The sequence below is a fragment of the Carettochelys insculpta genome, chromosome 9 (genome assembly GCF_033958435.1).
Source record: "Carettochelys insculpta isolate YL-2023 chromosome 9, ASM3395843v1, whole genome shotgun sequence".
In the NCBI taxonomy this organism is placed as follows: domain Eukaryota; kingdom Metazoa; phylum Chordata; order Testudines; family Carettochelyidae; genus Carettochelys; species Carettochelys insculpta.
Window position 1 is genome coordinate 46,543,176 of NC_134145.1, and position 17,550 is coordinate 46,560,725.

At 40.6% G+C, this 17,550-nt stretch overlaps 1 protein-coding gene across 3 annotated transcripts in view; it reads left to right on the forward strand.

Moving 5' to 3' along the window:
- DENND1B (DENN domain containing 1B) overlaps nucleotides 1–17,550 on the forward strand; it is a 297,081-nt gene that overhangs the window by 1,047 nt on the left and 278,484 nt on the right. For all 3 annotated transcript variants that reach the window (XM_075002439.1, XM_075002440.1, XM_075002441.1), the window contains exon 2: nucleotides 2,765–2,829. In XM_075002439.1, coding sequence (XP_074858540.1) covers nucleotides 2,765–2,829 — 65 coding nt within the window. The remainder of the gene's footprint in view (nucleotides 1–2,764; nucleotides 2,830–17,550) is intronic.

Consider the following 17,550-nt stretch of genomic DNA (forward strand, 5'->3'; position numbering starts at 1 on the left):
CACCTGAATATACTTTTGCACATCCCTTTTCTGTTTGTTATCTCTGTGGAGCTATTGCTGATCAATGGGGATTTTTAAAAAAAAATATTGCAGCTATTGTAGTTGAGGGCCTCATTTGTGAAAATGACAGCTGAATGCATCCTGTTTTTGAGGCACAGCCATAAAATAGTAATATAAAACATAAACGTGCTGTAAGGAAGGTAACACCGCCTTTCTGTTTCTTTGTGTAAGAAAACTACTATATATTTTTTTTCCCCAAGAAGCTATAAGAATGACTCTGCCGCGAGAGAATGTTAATTAAAAGTTAACTTTGGGGAAGTTATTTTATTTGTGATGGGTTGAAACTGTTTGTTCATTGTGCATCATCCCATTGGCATCCGTAATTTGGTAATTGATGGGAGGTTTAATCTGTGTTTTGTAAACTGTCAGTAATCTGTGTTTATGATGAATAAATGTGCTGCTCTTCTCTATAGTAGAGAAGAAAGTCAGTCTGACAGACATCGTTAGTTTGACATATTTCTTGACACTTCCAAGTCTAAGCAGCACCTTGTATGTGGGAGGTGCAGAGTAAACCTAGAACTTTTCTGTTGAAGCAGACTTAGTGGTGGTGTGTTGAGGGAAACAAACTCATTTTGAGATGCTATCTTATTGACTGTAAATTCAGTTTAAAAGTCCTTATCCTGTGTTTGTGACACAATTTTAATGGAGATAAATGTGTTAAATCCAGCATTTGACTTTCCACTACTCTTTTAAAGAAAGGGGAAAATGAGCCACAAGAGGAAACATACATGGGCTGTGTCTACACTACAAAAATAACTTCGAAGTTGAGTGTTTACACACATGCTACTTCGAAGTAGGATACTACTCCATTCCCAGGAATGGAGTAAGGACTTTGAAGTAAGGGGGAAAAAAAAATGTGTGTAGACTCTCTGCTGGCTACTTTGATGTGATGTCTAACTTCAAAGTTAGTTTCTAGGTCATAGTCCCACCTATGCTTAAATTTCATCAAACCCTTTCATGGTAGAAGGATTCCACAGTTCTTAACACAGGCTGGGCTCTTACAGCCTAATTTTGTCTTCATTTAAATGACCACAACTCTAATTAGATTAATTCTGATCCTGCTAGATGAAGGGAGAAACAATGAATAGTGTTCTTTCCTGTCACACTCCTGTAACTCTCCAGAACTCTGAATTTACACTGGTGCAACCGAGAGCAAAACTTAGCTCCATATTTGCAGAACCAGCTCATTCAGGATCCTCTTTTAAGATTTTCCAACTGAATAATTAAAAAAAAATTGATTTGGGGAAGGACAGTGATGTTGGAAGATACGATTTTTCCACAGAAATTCAGGATCTGAGTCTTATCAGTATACCAATAGTTTGAACATAAAATGAAAGGTAGAAAACATATCAAGTAACTGAAACTCTGAAGGTTTCTTTCGGATCTAGAATCACCCTGTAGCTTTTAAAAATGTGTGTTGAACTGTCTCTCTCTGTGATATGCTTTATATGTATCATTTTAGAAACCTGGGGCCTGGTCTTGAATTCCTTACTCATGAAAAGCTGCTTAGTTCTGTAGGCATTTCAGTCAAGAAGAGAGTTCAAACCTCAGTCCTTTATGTGGTTATTTAGATAACTGATTAATATGGTTAAGGTTTACATACTTTAATTAAAAATAGTAAATTGCTCATTGGAATGATGATTTAAGTAACTCAAGTGAACATAAATTAAGGATTGCTTCTGAACCTAACATAATAAATAAATGAGCTGAAGAAGTGGGTCTGTCCCACAAAAGCTCATCAAGTAATAAATTATTGTGTTAGTCTTTAAAGTGCTACTGGACTGCTTTTTTGTTTTGATAATAAATCAAGAAATTACTGAAATGTACCAGTTTATTCATGGACAGGGAATGTGTTATAATAATGGTAATCATTTGTGGCTGTTCTCTTCAAATAATTATTTAAATTTAGTGGAGGATTGGGTAATGAGCTATCAGCCAAAATATGCAAATCTAATTTATAATGATTGGATTTATATTTTTTCACTGGTTGAATCCATAAGGATGCCCTTGGTAGTAACTTCTGAATGAGTTAGTATGGGGATTTTCAAGCTTCAGTTAGTGCTCAAATATATTAAAAAGATAAATGTGCTAATGGCTCAATTTACGGGAATTAAGACATTTGAAATATTTTAAGACATGTTAAAAAACATATTTTAAAATCAGAACTGTTTCAAACTGGTGAATTGGGAAAAGCTATCAGAGTGGCCGAATCTATATATTTGTGTCAAACTGATAGTTTTTATTATCTATCAGTATTTTTTCTATTAGTAAAGTTCAGTTTTGTAAGCAAATGTCACAAAGTTTAAAATTGTGTTTTACTTCAGCACAACTATTTAATGTGTTTTTAATTATATGGAATGATTGACAAGCTCTCAAAATATAGGACTATGATTTATCAATGTTATGGCAGAATTTGGTTAGTTTTAAGAGTCATTCAGTTAATTCTCAGTTCTTGTTTTTGTTGCCTATTTTTTGAAAAGGGTGTGACTATAGGAAAATACAACTTTTGAAATAATGGAAAACATTCAGTTAATTTAAAATTAGAGCAATAATCTCATAGTGTCAAATAGGGAGAGTAAATGATATAGCACTACGGACATTGTAGAGAAGGTTTGATAATCTAGCTCAATCTGTTTATGTGGTTTGGTACATATGACTGACTATTCATTTGAATTGTTTTTTGTTTTTTTTTTTTAATTTCCAGGCAAAATCCAGAAAGTACGTTTGATTTGGTACTCAAGGTAAAATGCCAGGCTTCTGAACATGAAGGTAATATACTCCAGTTGTTGGCATATATTTATAGACACCAAAGATGGAAAAGACCTTATTAGAGTATCTGGTACTCATCTGGCCTCTATTTTGTCACCTTATGCTGGGAAGTGTTGACAGTTTAGATTTCGCTTAGTGCTTGTTGCCGTTCTTATTCTTTTTTTTTTTTTGTAAGTTAATAATATTCTGTTGATTAGAAGGTCATAAGAACATAAGAACATAAGAATGGCCATACTGGGTCAGACCAAAGGTCCATCAAGCCCAGCATCCCATCTGCCGACGGTGGCCAATGCCAGGCGCCCCAGAGAAGGAGAACAGAAGACAAGTGATTTATCTCCTGCCATCCATCTCCTGCCCTTGTTATGAAGGCTAGGGCACCATACTTTATCCCTGGCTAATAGCCATTTATGGACCTGACCTGCAAAAATTTATCAAGCTCTTTTTTAAACCCTAATAGAGTCCTGGCCTTCACAGCCGCCTCGGGCAAGGAGTTCCACAGGTTGACTGTGCGCTGTGTGAAGAAAAATTTCCTTTTATTAGTTTTGAACCCACTACCCATCAATTTCATTTGGTGTCCCCTAGTTCTTGTATTATGGGAAAAGGTAAATAATTTTTCTATATTCACTTTCTCCACACCATTCATGATTTTATATACCTCTATCATATCGCCCCTCAATCGCCTCTTTTCCAAACTGAAAAGTCCCAGTCTCTCTAGCCTCTCCCCATATGGGACCCTTTCCAAGCCCCTAATCATCTTAGTCGCCCTTTTCTGAACCTTTTCTAATGCCAATATATCTTTTTTGAGGTGAGGAGACCACATCTGCACGCAGTACTCGAGATGTGGGCGTACCATAGTTTTATATAGGGGAAGTATGATATCTTTTGTCTTATTATCGATCCCTTTTTTAATAATTCCTAACATCCTATTTGCCTTACTAACTGCCGCTGCACACTGCGTGGATGTCTTCAGAGAACTATCCACTATAACTCCAAGATCCCTTTCCTGATCTGTCGTAGCTAAATTTGACCCCATCATGTAGTACGTGTAATTTGGGTTATTTTTTCCAACATGCATTACCTTACACTTACCCACATTAAATTTCATTTGCCATTTTGCTGCCCAATCACTCAGTTTGCTGAGATCTTTTTGTAGTTCTTCACAATCCCTTTTGGTTTTGACTGTCCTGAACAACTTGGTGTCATCTGCAAACTTTGCCACCTCACTGCTTACCTCATTTTCCAGATCATTGATGAACAAGTTGAACAGGATCGGTCCCAGGACTGAGCCCTGGGGAACACCACTAGTTACCCCCCTCCATTGTGAAAATGGTCAAGAATTTACCATAGAATTTACCATAGTTTATTGCTGATATAGTGGCTTGTGTTTCATAGGCTAACCGTTTCAGTTCTTATAATCTTTCAATCCATAACATGTTGATTTAATAAGTTATTTCCTTTTCATGATATGTCTCAGAACTGGAAATTGAGTGCTTTGATTTCTCCTTCTGTCTCGTTGGAGCTTTTTTCTTAACAATCAATGTTGAAGGGAGGAGGAAAGAAAATATCTAAGTAGCAGAAAATAACTTTTACTGCCTTACTTTTGGAATTGTTAAAATGGCATTGTGAACTGACTTGAATTGGTATTAGCAATTAGTTTCACACTTCTGCAAGCACTCTGGCAAGAGATGTGGTGCTGCAGGAGTACTAACAAGATTACAGTGCTAGTCAGTTCTTTGAGTAAGTCTTTTGGTTGCAGCTTGCATGTGATTTCTTATGTTGAAGATAAAGTGCTGAATAGAGTTGTCTAGAATTTCTAATGAGGGATTCAACAAATATTATGGCATGTGACCAGTTTACATCATCTAGGACATCAACATGCCCCTTTTGAATTTTTTTTTTGCTTCCCATATTTTTCTTCATTCATTTACTCTGTGTAACATCCTCTGCTTTTAAGCACGTTGCTGTTTTCTCAGACATAATAATTTTCATTAATCCCTTCAGCCTTTCCAGCTGTCAGTGTATACTCTTTCTCTTCATATTGTGGCTTTTTAAATTTGTCTGTTGGCAGTGTGTCAGCTCTTCTAATATGACTTCCTCCTGGATCCTCTCTGCATGTTAGTTTCCACCGATTTCCCCGGTATGCAATTGTCTTCGGAAAAGCCAGACTGCCCAGCCGCGCTCTCTGCAGAACAGCCAATAGAGCTGCTCAATGAATTGGAAGCTTTGTCTGCCCACAGGGACCCCCAGAATGTCTACTCAGCTTTTGTTGACAGGAATCTGTCGACAAAGACATTATTCCTGAATGCGGAGACGCATAACACTGCTGGTGGATGTGCTGGGATTTTGCTGACAATGCGTCAGTGAAGCTCATTTTGCGTGAAAATGCTGCATGGGTTTTTTCGACCAAAAGCCCGGTTTTGTCTGAATACCCTCTGTTGTAGATGTAGCCTATGGATTTGGTTTTTCTTCATCTCTTAATTGCGCCTCTTAGCAACACCCATAATGGCAACTATCTGGTCATCTCCCATTCTCCCTTTCTTTCTCTGTACTCTCTCCCTTGGTAATCCTCTGTCAATTCTCCTATCTTGTATGATAATGAGACCTGTATAATAATGAAACCCTGAAGTATCTCTCCCTTGGCTTGTCTTTCTTTGCGACTGCCTATATAACTTCTTTTTTTTGGATGTCCAATCACAATTTAACTCATCTTCCCCTTCACCCAGACTTGCAACTTTGACGTCACATTCAGTTTCTTTCTCCTCTAGGTTCAGTGTGCCATTTAATCTGTTTGGTGCTTCATCTCTGGTACCCTGAAAATATTTGTTTGTGTTGCTAGAGCCTTGATCCTTTTTCTTGTTATCTCTTGCTTTGACTACTACTGTGTCTTCATTTCTGATCTTGAGTCTCATGTCATATCCTTCAAGTCTATCCAGTGTGCTGTTACAGAGATGTCTGCCTCACTTATAGCTGTATGGTAGCCACCTGGTGTTCCCTTCTGCATCACATTCAAACTCATTGTGTTCACCTTCAGGACTGCAAAGCCTAGTTTCTGCCTCTACCTCAACATGAGTATGTTGATAATTCCCCAGCTCTTAATTTGTGTGGTATTTCAATATATCTTAATGCTCCTTTGGTTGTCTTCTGCTACAAGAGACTTTGTGCCTTTTCTCATGAGCACTTTATGCATGAAGTACACTCCTGGCCTAATGCGCCAGGCTGTTTTGCTCTTCTCATATCTCAGAGTACTACTGCAAATGCCTGTTTCCTCTGCCCATCTCTGTCTTGGATGGGTTCAACTTCAGCCTGCTGATTTTAATCTGTGAGCTGATTCCAGTACTTAGATTAGATGCTTTATGTTGAGTGGTGTGGTTGTATAGGTAAAACTGTGTCATCTATGTATTACTGGCACATGAGTGTCTGTATTCTTATCAGTTCACCTAGTGGCAGCATACTGATCTCTAACAGGGCTGAAGAGAGAATGGAGGCTTCTGAACCTTCAAAAGTGAAAGGTCTAGTGGAGGGGTCTGCAACTTGCAGCTATGGAGCTGCATGTGGGTGTTTGAGGACTTTTTTGTGACTCGTGATACTATAATTGGAAAGTTAAAAAAACAAGGCAAAAAAGGCCCTCCTGATTATTTTTGATAAACTGTTAATGTCTAAAAGCCCAACAAAGAACTCGTATCTAAATAGCAAACCATATGCGATCTCAAAACATTGCTAACTCCCCTATTAATATGCATAGTGACTTATGGGATATGATACCATATCTGTGTTTTGATTGCGTTGCTAATAAAACCTTGATTTGGGAAAGGAGGCTTACATCATGCCCGCATGTAGGGCAACATGAATTTTAAGAGAAAAAAACCTAAAATTAAATGGTTATAAAAATATGGTTTGGCTTTATGTATAATGACCACCTTGTATTCACATGTGTTGCTGCTCTTGGTTTATTGAGTATTTTACTAAATTTTGAAAAAAATGGCTGCTCTTGTTGTTTTGGTTGCCGATCACTGGTCTAGTGGCTGAGGTGCAATTCCCATCATCATTCTAGGGTGCCATTTGTGTATTATAATCACTGTCATTTCATACTCTGAGTAACACAATAGATTGCCTTTTGTACAAAGTCTAATGCCTTAGTCAGGGACCTGTCCTCGTGTTCGCCAGCGAATTGTGAGTTCAATAGTAATGTGTCAAATATACAGCTTTTTTTTTTTTCCCTGGCAGAACGCACTGAAATGGCATTCTAGTGCTTTTTTTCCCCCCTGTGAATCTGGCCAGTGGAGTCTTTTTGTCCAGCTTGCGGAGCCAGCAGTGCTGCCATTTTGGAAGCTGGCTGAGCGGCTCTGAGCCTCATGTGGCTTTTTAAGGAGCCATTTGTGGCTCCCGCCCCTGCTGCCACTCACTCCTTTGGCTCTCTAACTGCTGCTCTGAAAGAGTGGGACTCGATTTAATTGGTATAATGGCTGGCAGGAGGCATCCGACTATTAAACCAATTAAATTGAGTCCTGTTATTTCAGTGTGGCAGGGCTCTGGGAGCTGCCACTGCCACGCATTATGCAGGGGTAGTAAGAGTTCTGGGGGAAGCAGCACAACCACGAAGTAGAGATGGCAGCCTGGCAAAGGAGCAGCAGGGGGCAGCAGCATGCAGAGCTCCTAGATAAGCTAAGTTAATCCTGGGGTTGGTTTGGAGTTCTGAGGAGTTAAGCCTGGAAGTGCGAGGGGGACAGTTGGGGATGCAAGGGCTTTAAGCCTGGTTTTGGCTTGGAGCTGAGAGGGGTTTAAGCCTGGGGCTGGGGGGCGGTTTGGGGCTGAGAGGAGTTTAAGCTTGGGAGTGGGAGGAATCATCAGACTTGAGTTCCTGCACCTTTTTTTCTTGGAAAAAAAGCACTGTATTCATTTGAGTGTTAAGGCTGTAAGTCTAACAAGAGATGAAGGTGTAACTTTTTCTTGCACAGCTTTAGAAACTGACCACAGGTTTGTTTTACTAAAGGGAGAGCTTTTCAGTTTTGTTTTTTTTTAAATAGGGCTAATAAATTGGACTATTTTCCTGTATTTGTTGTCTTTCAACAGATTTTCATCCTATGTTGTTTTGAATATATTGTAAATCAAAACAAAGTCTTGTCACCTTTTTCTCTGCTTGTGCCCCATTCTTTTCCATGAAAGAGAATTGTGTTTAAATAGGGGCTTTCTCTCTCGCGTTCCATCTGCTTCTTGTACTTGATCCTGCAGTGAAGTCAGGGTTGAATCTGTGACATCACTGTCATTAGTGTTGCCATGGAAATATTACAAGCACAGAATTACGATCCCTCTGCATGAGTGAGCAGCAGGAGAAGCTGACCTAGGAGGGAGAAAGACCTTAATGTGACCCTTAGGTTTTCATTTCAAGTTTGTCCTAGTGTGAGCTCCTCTTTTAGAGTTTTCTGTGTTTTGTTCAGTCACTCCTTGCTAGTTGTGCTACAGGTCAAACAAACAATTAAAAACTAACAGCCCTGCTGCGTCTGACTATAAATAAACTAGTACTTTTAAACAGGATGGTGCACATGTGTACCTGTTTATGATGCAACACACAGTAATTTGCACTTAAAATTAGTGTGTCCCAAAGATGAGTGTTGTCAGTGCAACATTTTTTAAATAACCCCTGCAATACAACTTTCTTGGAAACAGGCCTGGCAACCTTTTATAGTGGATCTTTTAATCAAAGCTGAGTAAACACACAAACAGCGTCATGGGATTTAAATAACCTGTAAGCTTGGCTTTGAGTAGTAGTAAAAATGATTAAAATTATTGCTTCTAAAGCCAAGAGTCCTTTCCACTAGAGGAGTTAAAAGTAAGAATATAATGATTTATACAATTAATCACTTTATATTGTGATTGTGAATAGAGAACTCAAACACTTCAGGGGTCGTTGCATTTCTTCATTCATGTTGAATCAAAACTTTGCATAAGTGCATTCTATCTGAATATATTATTTCTCTCTTCTTCCCCCCCCCCCCCTTATTAAAATTGAGAAGTCATCCTTGACACGATTGACTGAGTGGAGGATGCTGCTTTTGGCAGTCTCACTTCTATATCACATCAATACACAAAGGTATCCTTGCTCTTTCCAGAATCTTTTGCCCTCCTAGTCACCCTGTTGTTGCCTTGGTGTGTGGACCGGCATGCTGTGTAAACAAAATTCATATGAATAGATGAATTTCTTTTTTGAAATCCAAGTGCATGCTAATTTAATTGAAAATTAAGTTAATATAGTTGAACCTCAGAACTGAGCAATCAATCACATACCTCATTTAGATCTGGAACCCAGTGGAGACGCCCTCTCCCTCCAAAAAAAAATAAAAATATGGTAATATGTGAAATGTAAACTATTAAGAGGAACACAACATTTTTCTTCTACCTAGTAACATTTCAAAGTTATGTTAGGTTAGTGTACATTAATTAATTTTTTGTAAAGAACAAACACAATATTTTTTTCAGAGTTACAAACACTTCAGAGTTATGAAATGAGGTATTCATGAAATGAGGTCCATTCCTGAGGTGTTCAAAATTCTGTGGTTCTGCTGTAGAAATGAGAAACTCAAAGTAACAGTATTTGATTTACTATGAACCTTTGTTTCAACCTTTTTTCTTTCACTGCCAGGAAATATTTCTAGTGTGTTTTTTTTTTTTTTTAATTAATGAGAGCAATGTATTCACTGATAATATAAGACTATAAATACAGAAAAAGGGCCTTAACCAAGTTTGTGTATACTGAATTGCACTTTCACCAGGACTAACACTCTTGCTTTTGCACAATAACTAAAAAAAGTGACATAGGACTTTACAGAATATAATTGCATTTGAAATCAAATGTTAAATTTCACAAAGTGAGACACCTTCTAAGAGACCATCTACATGTAAAAGCCCTGTTAATTCTAGGTCTGCCTACTCAATGGGAAAAGTTTGAGACATCAGAATTGTGTTCGCGTTAGCTGGGTAGCTCGATTAGCATGTATTAGCTGATCGCTCTGGATTGGCATGCCCTCTCAGTTCTGCCCAGGAACATGTTAAGACAGAATTTATAAAAATTAGACTAGCTTATGTGCAGCATGATTTTCTACAAGGGCCAGGAAAAGAGTGCTTGAACACTCTAGCGGCAAAGAGGTTGTTGCTTGCATGTTTGAAGTGCAGTGTGACACAGTTCTTCAGTAAAGAGAGAAATAGACATGTTTATTTAATGTCTTAGAAAGCTGGAAGGTTGCTTATTTCTGTCATACCTTAAATTATTTGGCTTTCTGAAAAAATTCTCTAGCACTAGAAGAAACATTTTTCAGGTGGCATTCTACTTTTAGTTGTTGCTTGTAGGAATGAGTCCAAGTTTGAAGTCTGTCATTAATGTTGTAGAATCTGGTATGTTGATTATTTAATTGTAAGTAAAGCTGTGAAATCTTCAGACTTCTTTTTAAAAATTTATGTTCCAGTGCTTTTTTTGTCTCCTTGGTAGAAGCAGCAAACTTCTTCACAGTGCTAATTTTCACAGGGCTGTTATTTAGTCATACCTATGCTGCTACATTGAAAAGAAGTTACTCTTCTTCGCTGGAGACCTTCCTTTATTTAAAGGGCATGTGCTGTAGAAGCACTTGCAGTATCATACCTTAGAGAAGAAGTTTGCCACATAGCTTAGTTGAAGCTGTCTGTTGGTCTGCAAACTTGACAGTCTTTGAATCATTGAATAACAAATTCCTTGAACTTGTTTTCCAGCTTGCGTCTCTCCAGCAGATATTGTCTCCGAACCATTCCCTTCTCACTCCTTGCGAAGACTTTGGCTCAAGTTGGCCATTTTCTGCTGAGATGACAGTAGATCATTTTTCACCCTTGTTCTTCCATAAGTGTATGTTGTGTTTGAAGTGATAAAAGGGAGTTAGAGTCCTTTAGGGTGCATGAGGCTTCTGTTAACATGCTGTTTTAGCCATGCAGAAATGTTCTATAAACCCAAATTGGTTTATGTGGTTTTTAAAGAGGTTGTTTTAGTAACATAGATTTGCTGTGTTCTGCTAACTTTGTTTAGCATTATTACTCCCAGTAACACTACCTCTGATAGTGGTGGAACTTTGTTAAAAGGTTATGTGTTCAAAAGATATCCTTAAATGTTTCTCTTCCTTTCTTAAGAAAAGGTTTGGTTCCACTAACAGTTGTAAATGCTGACTGCCTTTTTGTTCACTGTTTGTACAGCACTTAGCACAGTGGAGCCCTGATTAAGGATTGATTTAGGCACTATGATAATACAGGTTGAATATCTCTCGTCTGGCACCCTTGAAACCTGACCCATACTGAACGAGAGAATTTGCTGGACCATGGGAGATCAATATCGTCTAGCAGCATTACCAGCACTGACACTGCTTACTGGGCTCTTAGTAGACATTTAGGGGTAAATTAGAGCTAAATAACAGCACAGAACACTGATAGCTGGGACTGGTGGTTAAAAATAAAATTTATGGCGTGATGGGAAACTTGGCCACGCCCACAGTAAGTAGCTGTCTGGCTAACTAAAATGATGCTGAATTACGGATGTTGCTAAACAAAAGAGTGTCAGACTAGAGAGGTTCGACCTTGTAGACCTGGCGTGTCTAGCCTGCGGGCCGCATGCGGCCCTGGACAGCTAGTAATGTGGCCCCGCAAGATCGTAAACTTTTAACATTATTGTGTGATTTATATACATTAAGTATATTATATATTTTATATGCGGCCCAAGACAATTCCTCTTCACTCAATGCGGCCCAGGCAAGCTAAAAGGTTGGACACCCATGTTGTAGACTCACCCATGTTAAACGAGTACTTTATTTATATACCTCCCCAGCTCACTTGACGAGTGAACTCCCCCCCACCCGCTAATTCGAGTATAACCCCCTCCCTGTGGCTCCAACCCCCAGTAATATGACCACCAGCCCCACAGTACCAACCAACTGCAGCCGGACTCGCCGCCGGCCCCACGGCCTGACACCCCCCCCCGCCCTCCTCTGCTGGCCCCGCGGTCCCAAACCGCGGCAGCCAGACCCTCCCCGCCCACTGGCCCCGCAGCCTAACCCCCCCGCCAGCCCCGCAGCCCCATACTGCGGCAGCATAACCCGCCCTACTGACAGACCCCCTCCCCTGTCAGCCCTGTGACAACGTAACTGGCCCCACAGCCAGACCCCTCTGCTGCCCCTGTGGCCCTGCAGATAGACCCCTCTGCAGGCCCTGCTGCCCTGTACCACAGCAGTGGCAGCCTAACTGGCTCCTCAGCCAGACCTCTCTGCCGGCCCCTCGGTCCCACAGCCTAAGCCCTGCTGCCCCAAACCGCAGCAGCCAGACTCCCACCAGACTCTCTGGAGCCTGAACCCTCCGCCAGAATTTAATCCTCCCTCCTGCACATGGCCCCAAACTGCCCCCAGCCTTTAACCCTCTCAAAACCAATGTTAACTTACCCTTCAAAAGCAAGTTGGGAACCAGTTGCGCTCATATAGCGAGGGATGAGTGTACAAATAATAAATATACAGGAGAGTTAAAAAAGTATTGAAATAATGCAAGTCACTAATTTAATTTAAATTAATTTTAATATTAAGTGAAATGTTAAGTGTCACTCAGGTCAGGGCTACGCTGAAAAGTTAAGTTGACCCAGCTCTATGGCTTAGAGTTGTAATTAGGCTGACCTAGTCCCTGGCATAGACAGTTCTAGGTTGATGAAGAAATACAGTAAACCCTCAAAATAGGTGGCTCTCAGCTCCCTCATGCCCCAGTCCTGATCCCTTTTTCATCCTCCTTATCTCTCAGTCCCAGGTTGGATCCCTCTCCTGCACCCTAAACCCCTTGTCTCCTGCCACACTTCAGAACCTGCAACCCTAGCCAGAGCCCTCATTCTCCCTTTCCCCACACTCCAACCCCTTGCCCCAGTCTGCAGCCCCCTTCTGCATCCTCAATTTCTGGCCCACCCCAGAGCCTGCACCTCCAGCCAGCACCTTCATTCCCCTGTCACACTGCAGCCCAAATTTCATGAGCATTTGTGGCCCTGCATACAACTTCCACACTTGAGGCCCTTGGGGCCACAGTTTGCCCGTCTCTGCTGTACTGAGCACTTTGGCTGTGCTGCTCTATTTTTCAGTGTAAACATAGACTGAGATCCCCGTCCTGCAAAGAAGTTAAAAGCAGGTAGAAATCCCCACTGAATTCAGAGAGGTTCTGAACAGGAGTTCGTGTTCATGGAGCTGCTTGCAGGATTAGGGTCTGTGTGCTCTGTTTGTTGGTATGTTGTCTTCCTCCCTCCCACTACACAGAGCTCTTCATTAACCACAAACACTCTGTGGGTGTAACTTGTGCTGATCAGATATCTGTTTTCCTCTGTCAGTTCCTTTTCACAGTATCACTGAACTCTGACAAAAAGCTGGGTGTATCAACACAATGCACCAAACAACCAGTGGTAATTTTGTTTTTTCAAATTGTTTGAAACATTGAATACCCAGGTATTTTGCAATCCATCTATTTTTAATTGCTGATTTTTCAAGTGTCAGGATACTAAAGAAATATTTCAAAATGATTGATCTCTATATTGTTTAAAATTGTCTCTGACTGAAAAATGAATAAAAAGCAGCCCCACGTTTGTCACTTCTTTCAATTAATTTAAAATAAATTTAGTTTTGAAAAGTGTATTTGATCACCTTTTAGCAATGTAATTACTTGAATATATAGAGTATTTTAAGACTTAACTGAATGGCTATTAATATAAACCTAATATGTCCTTCAAGTAAAGACATAGTACAGGTTGAATCTCTCTAGTCTGGCATACTCTTGTCCGGCAGCATCCATAGTCTGGCCTAATTTTGGTTAGGTGGGTATCTACTCATGGCTGTGGCCGAGTCTCCCGTGGTCCCATGAAGTTTGTTTGCAGTCACCAGTCTTGGCTCTCAGTGTTCAGTATTTTTATTTTTCTGTAGTTTACCTCTAAATGTCTTTGAGAACCCAGTAAACAGTAGAAGTGTTGGTAATGCTGCTAGACAATATTGACCTACTGTGGTCTGGCAAATTCTCTACTTTGGCACCGGTTACTACCAGAGAGTGCTGGATAAGAGAAGTTCAGCCTGTTCCTTATTTTAAAAAAAAAATAAAATAAAAAAATAAGGTTTAGTTTGTCTCAGTGTGATGTTGGAGAAAAGGTTCTGTTGCACAGTGAGCTAACGTTGTATTATGCTGTACATCCCTCCTCTAGATTTATGTAATCTTTTTGATTATTGCTTAAGTACTATAATTTGATACCAACGTTTGGGTGTATGACAAGTAGTGTTTTTTAAAGCTTGGATCCCTTCTGCAAGTTTTTAAAGTTTTGTTTTTAGTTTTATTTTTAAATATTTTTAGTAATATTATTACTAATATAAATACTAATAGACTTGAGATTTCTAATAGTCCATAAGTAAAATGAGTTAGTATTGTGTTTTTATGTGTACAGGACTATGATGCAGCTTGCAGGAGCAGAGTGCTATGGATGAGTGTTTCCCAAAGTGTGGTATGCATTTCAAGGGGTATGCAGCAGAAAATAAATTACTAAAAATCAGGAGATAAGCCCTGGGATGGCACTGGGAGAGGGACTATGCTGATAAGGCTGAAGTCCCGAAACGCTGCAATAGGTAATGGCATCAAAGCACTTATGTAAATGGAATTTTGGTGTGTGTGTTTGGCCTTGTTACAAATGACGCCGTAAGATGAATGTGATTATTTGTAAAAATGTGTACCCAAAATATGCAGTATTTGCTGCAGTGCTATTCTAATGTGAGGTGTATGTTGAAAATTCACTTTCGTTACAGTGAAAAAGGTTTAGCTGTGGACCTGTCACTACAAATATTTATATTGGTGCTTATTATTCTTGGAGAAATGCTCCTGAGTGACTAGTGACATAGTTTAAAGCTGGGGTCAGCATCCTTTCTGAGGTGGAGTGCTGAAATTTAACTTTTTGACCTTTATGTACGGTCTGAGTGCTGGTGATACTTTTTAAAGCCACGAATAGTCCTTCTTACAACAGCTTGATTTAATATAGGTGCAAAGCTCACTGTTTAGTGTGATCCTTGGTCTTGCTTTGTAGTATTGGGTTGGCTTGGGCAGTTCTCCTTCAGCTACTCCAGTACAGCACGGGCGGGGGAACAGCAGCAGCGACTGGCAGGCATGGGAGGGCAGAATGGATAGCTGGGCTTGTTCCAGGTAGGTGACTGCAGCTCAAGGCCCAACCCAGCTGCACAGCAGGAGGGCTCCAGGGTGCTCTCTGTAGACTGTGCCTCTTGCAAGCCTGGAGTCCCTCTGTCCCAGCCCTGCTAGGTTGCCAGGGCAGCCTTGGTGTTGTCTATAGCCAGGGTAACAGGCTCAGGCAGCATGTAGCCACTGCTAAATGTGATGGCCATAACATCCTCATGCAAGGATGCGCAAAGGGGGCAGGCATGAAGCTTCATAAGGGGAAGCAGAGCACTCAGCCTCCCTCCCCCGCAGCCTCTGCTGGCTCCACCAGTCTCTGCGGCCTCCTCCCACCCACAGCATGGGAACGTGGCACATCACTTCCAGGTCTAGTTAGCACAGAGTAGAGTGGAAGTATGACTTCTCGTGTCTTGCTCACAACAGTCCAGTTAATGCATCCCACAGCCATGTTTGCTTTTTTTGCAACAGCATCACACTCTTGACTTGTATTTATCTTGTGGTCCACTTTTACTCTTTCTGCAGTACTCCATTCTACAGTCACTTACCATTCTGTATGTATGAAGCTGATTGTTCCTTCCTAAGTGGAGTACTTTGCATTTGTCTTTATCACACTTCATCTTATTTACCTCGGACCATTTCTCCAGTTTGTCCAGATCGTTTTGAATTCTGACCTTATCCTCCAAAGAGATTGCAACCCCTCCTAGCTTGGGTATCCTCTGCAAACTTAATAAGCATACTCTCTATGCCAATATCTAAATTGTTAATGAAGAAATTGAACAGAAATGGTCCCAAAACAAATCCCTGCAGAACCCCACTTTTTATGCCCTTCAAGCATTATTGTAAATTGTTAATAACTACCTTCTGAAAACAGTTATCCACCCAGCTATCTGACTAGTTTGTTGATGAGAAGATTATGTGAGACTGTGTCAAATCCCTTACTAACATCTAGGTATACCACATCCACTGCTTTTCCCTTATCCACAAGACTTATTATCCTATCAAAGAAAGCTATCAGATTTACTCTTTACAAATCCGTGCTGGCTGTAACCTATCATCTTATTTTCTTCCAGATGTTTGCAGATGAATTCCTCCATTACTTGCTCCATTATCATTCCTAGCACAGGAGTCAAACTGACCAGTTTGTAGTTTCCTGGGTTGTTCTTGTTCTTTTTTTATTGATGGGCACTATATTTGCCCTTTTCAAATCTTTTGGAATTTCTGCTGACTTCCAAGACTTTTCAAAGGTGATAGCTAAAGCCTCAGATACCTTCTCTATTAGCTCTTTGAGTATTGCGGGGAGGGATAGCTCAGTGGTTTGAGCTTTGGCCTGCTAAGCCCGCGGTTGTGAGCTCAGTCCTTGAGGGGGACATTTAGGGATCTGGGACAAATAGATTTAAAACAAAAATCTGTCAGGGATGGTGCTTGGTCCTGCTGTGAGTGCAGGGGACTAGACTCAATGACCTGTCAATGTCCCTTCCAGTTCTATGAAATATTTACCTCTCCATATTCTAGGATGGGTTTCATCAGGCCCTGGTGACTTGCAGACCTCTAACTTTTCTAAGTAATTTTAACATGTTCTTTTTTTATTTTGTCTTCTAAACCTACCGCTGTGCCCCGAGAAATCACTATGCTGGGCATTATCAGACTTCTTGGTGAAAACTGCTGCAAAGAAGTCATTAAACACCTCTGCTGTTTCCAGTTTCCATATATTGTTTCTCCCTCCTCACTGAGTAGTGGGCCTACCTTGTCCTTGGTCTTGCTCTTGCTTCTAATGTCTTTATAGAATGCCTTCTTACTACCCTTTGTTTGCATCTGCACTGCCCTGCCCTTTTGGAAAGGGCATGTAAATGCAGCCCATTGAAAATGCTGATATGAATTCAGAGCCCCACTTGAATAGTGGCAGCCACTCGCTGTGTCAGAAGTGCTGCTTTCGAAATGCAAAATACCGTGTAGACAGGATTCCTTCAAAAGTTTCGGGTAAATTCAGTTCATGGAATTACTCATGGGTTGAAAATTTGTGGCTTAAAATAGCACTTTGGTTTTGGCTGTTCTCTACTCAGTGCAAGCTTGATTATCTGGCATCCCTGGTGAATGGGGGTTGCTGGATACTCAAATGTGCTGGTTTGTTGATCTGTGGCTGCCGGGCAGTAGGTCCCTCTGCCCTTGATCTGGCAGCAGGTCCTGCTACTGCTGGTCCCGCAGCCTCTGACCCTGCTCCGCCAGCCCTGACCAAGTAGCTGGCCCCACTTCTGTTGGCTCCACTGCTGCCATGTAACCAGCCCTGCTCCATAGGCACAGCTGGGCAGCCGGCCTGACAGATGCTGGTTAACTGAACTTGCTGGTTAGCCACATGCCAGATAACACAGCTTACACTTATTTAACTTAAACTTCTGTACACTTTCCTTCGTTAAGGAAGTCTGCGCTAATCATCATTGTTTCACTGTTAATGGTAGCCCTAAGAAAATCAGAAATAGGCTGAGTTACCACATAGTGGTAATTGAAATACAACAGCTTTGCCTGACGTTAAAAATAGAA